Below are 2,509 nucleotides of genomic sequence, written 5' to 3'. Positions count from 1 at the left end.
TATATATATATATATATGTGTGTATAAAACACGACAGATAGTAAAATACGAATATCATCCAATGTTTCCTCAATAATTCAATTTACAGCAAAACTATCGTGAATGATGTTAATGAGACACTATTAAAAGATAAATTCATGTGAATTTATATATTTTTTTGTATATCTAATAATACATTACGTACAAATATTCCATTATCTAGAAAATATTTTCTTACGTTATGTCTGCGAGTTGAAAATTACAGTTTTTTTGTAAGTTAAAAAAATTAAATGATAACCTTATGTAGTAACCTATTATGAATATCTAATAAAAACTTGTAGAAATAATCTTACGTTGTATACATTTAGAATTGACGCATAATTTTACGTTTCAGCGTGCCAATTTTCAAAAATCTGCCCGAGGAAACTCTAATCAAAATTTCGGATATTTTAGAAGAGGTATGAGCTGACTTTCTTGACAAAACATATCTTTCGTTACTTTTAAATTATATAATTGATAATTAATTTCATATTTACAGACGTTTTACAACAATGGGGATTATATAATAAGACAAGGAGCGAGGGGTGACACATTCTTCATCATCAGTAGAGGACAAGTACGCGTGACAATAAAACAGCCCGATACAACAGAAGAGAAATATATTAGAATCTTAAGAAAAGGCGATTTCTTCGGTGAAAAAGCTTTACAAGGGTGAGTGTAATTAATATTATTATTTTCAATTTTTATTCAAGATTTTTGTTATTGTGAAAACATAAACATCCCACGTCATTTGTTACTTCTTGTTTAAATATATCTTATCTCAAGATTGTAATATTTTTAAATGTAATATTTTCGCATTTTAATAAGATTAAGATATAAATATATGCTAATTTACTTCACCATTATAGAGATGATCTCAGAACTGCTAATATTATCGCTGATGATCCAGAAGGAGTGAACTGTTTGGTAATAGACCGCGAAACGTTTAATCAATTAATCTCATCCTTGGATGAAATCCGAACGCGATACAGGGACGAGTTGGTGGAACGTAGGAGGTATATATATATATATAATCTTTTGTTAACTACAGAAATTAGATTTATAGATAAGTATTCTAGAATTGTGTGTGTGTGTGTGTGTTTGTGTGTGTGTGTGTGTGTGTGTGAGAGAGAGAGATAGCTGTAATCACTATTATTTGTAAATGTCAATTATGTTCCACGCTTAAAACATTAGGATGGGACAATAAACTGTACATTCCAAGTAAGTTCAACAATAAAAATATATTATGTAAATCAAAAACAAATATCAATTTACTGATAATATCGATAATTTTTTAGCATAAAATTATATTATTAATATTGTTAATAAATTGAGTACAAAAAAATAGCGAAAATGTAGAAAAGCTTCTTTGCAATTTACAAATATACATTTAACATAACAAAGAAATAATTTGTACCGATTAACAAATATTGAAATCTTTTTTTTAGATTAAATGAGGAATTTCGAGATGTAAGATTACAAGACCTTCGGACTATTGCGACTCTCGGCGTGGGTGGTTTCGGAAGAGTTGAATTAGTCCAAATTGCCGGAGACAGCACACGATCCTTTGCTCTAAAGCAAATGAAGAAAGCGCAGATCGTCGAGACACGACAGCAACAGCACATTATGTCAGAAAAGAGGATCATGAGTGAAGCGGATTGTGATTTTGTAGTCAAGCTTTTCAAAACCTTTAAAGATAGAAAATATCTTTATATGCTGATGGAAGCCTGTTTGGGTGGCGAGTTATGGACTGTTCTTAGGGACAAAGGATATTTTGATGACAGTACTACACGCTTTTATACTGCATGTGTTGTCGAAGCATTCGATTATCTGCACTCCAGAAATATCATCTATAGAGATCTTAAACCGGAAAACTTACTTTTGGATAATCAAGGGTAGAGAATATATTCTGTATAATAATAAAATAATATATTATTTTGAGAAAATTTAAAAAATTATGGACATATTAATGTATTAATTTTGGATTATAAAAAAAATGTTCCATAATACTTAACAGATTTTGATGGATTTAGAATATTTCGTCGTATTATTTTTTAGATATGTTAAACTTGTGGATTTTGGCTTTGCCAAACGGTTAGATAACGGAAGGAAAACGTGGACTTTTTGTGGTACACCAGAATATGTGGCACCGGAAGTCATTCTAAATAAAGGTCACGACATAAGCGCTGATTATTGGTCTCTTGGCGTTCTCATGTTTGAGTTGCTTACGGGTACGCCTCCTTTTACGGGTGCTGATCCGATGAAGACGTATAATATTATCTTGAAAGGAATCGACGCTATAGAATTTCCTAGATCCATTACGCGTAACGCGATGGCACTCATCAAAAAGCTTTGCAGGTAAATTGTGATATACTTTTACTTTTATTAGAGTTTTTTTCTTTTTTCGTGATAAATTTATAACATAATACATATATTTGTTGTTAACAGTATTGTTCTTTTTCAGGGATAATCCAGCAGAACGTCTTGGATA

The 2,509-nt window shown here is 30.6% G+C and overlaps 1 protein-coding gene across 1 annotated transcript in view; it reads left to right on the top strand.

Annotated features, from left to right (window-relative positions):
- The window catches only part of LOC108694673 (cGMP-dependent protein kinase, isozyme 2 forms cD4/T1/T3A/T3B), a 44,596-nt gene that overhangs the window by 41,594 nt on the left and 493 nt on the right, over nt 1-2,509 (top strand). The window contains 6 exon segments of the mRNA XM_018204301.1: nt 374-437; nt 518-690; nt 888-1,034; nt 1,467-1,913; nt 2,077-2,376; nt 2,483-2,508. Coding sequence (XP_018059790.1) covers nt 374-437; nt 518-690; nt 888-1,034; nt 1,467-1,913; nt 2,077-2,376; nt 2,483-2,508 — 1,157 coding nt within the window.

Source organism: Atta colombica, unplaced genomic scaffold (genome assembly GCF_001594045.1).
Source record: "Atta colombica isolate Treedump-2 unplaced genomic scaffold, Acol1.0 scaffold121, whole genome shotgun sequence".
Lineage (NCBI taxonomy): Eukaryota > Metazoa > Arthropoda > Insecta > Hymenoptera > Formicidae > Atta > Atta colombica.
The sequence above is the reverse complement of the archived record's forward strand: the minus strand, read 5'-3'. Positions and strand labels throughout refer to the sequence as shown.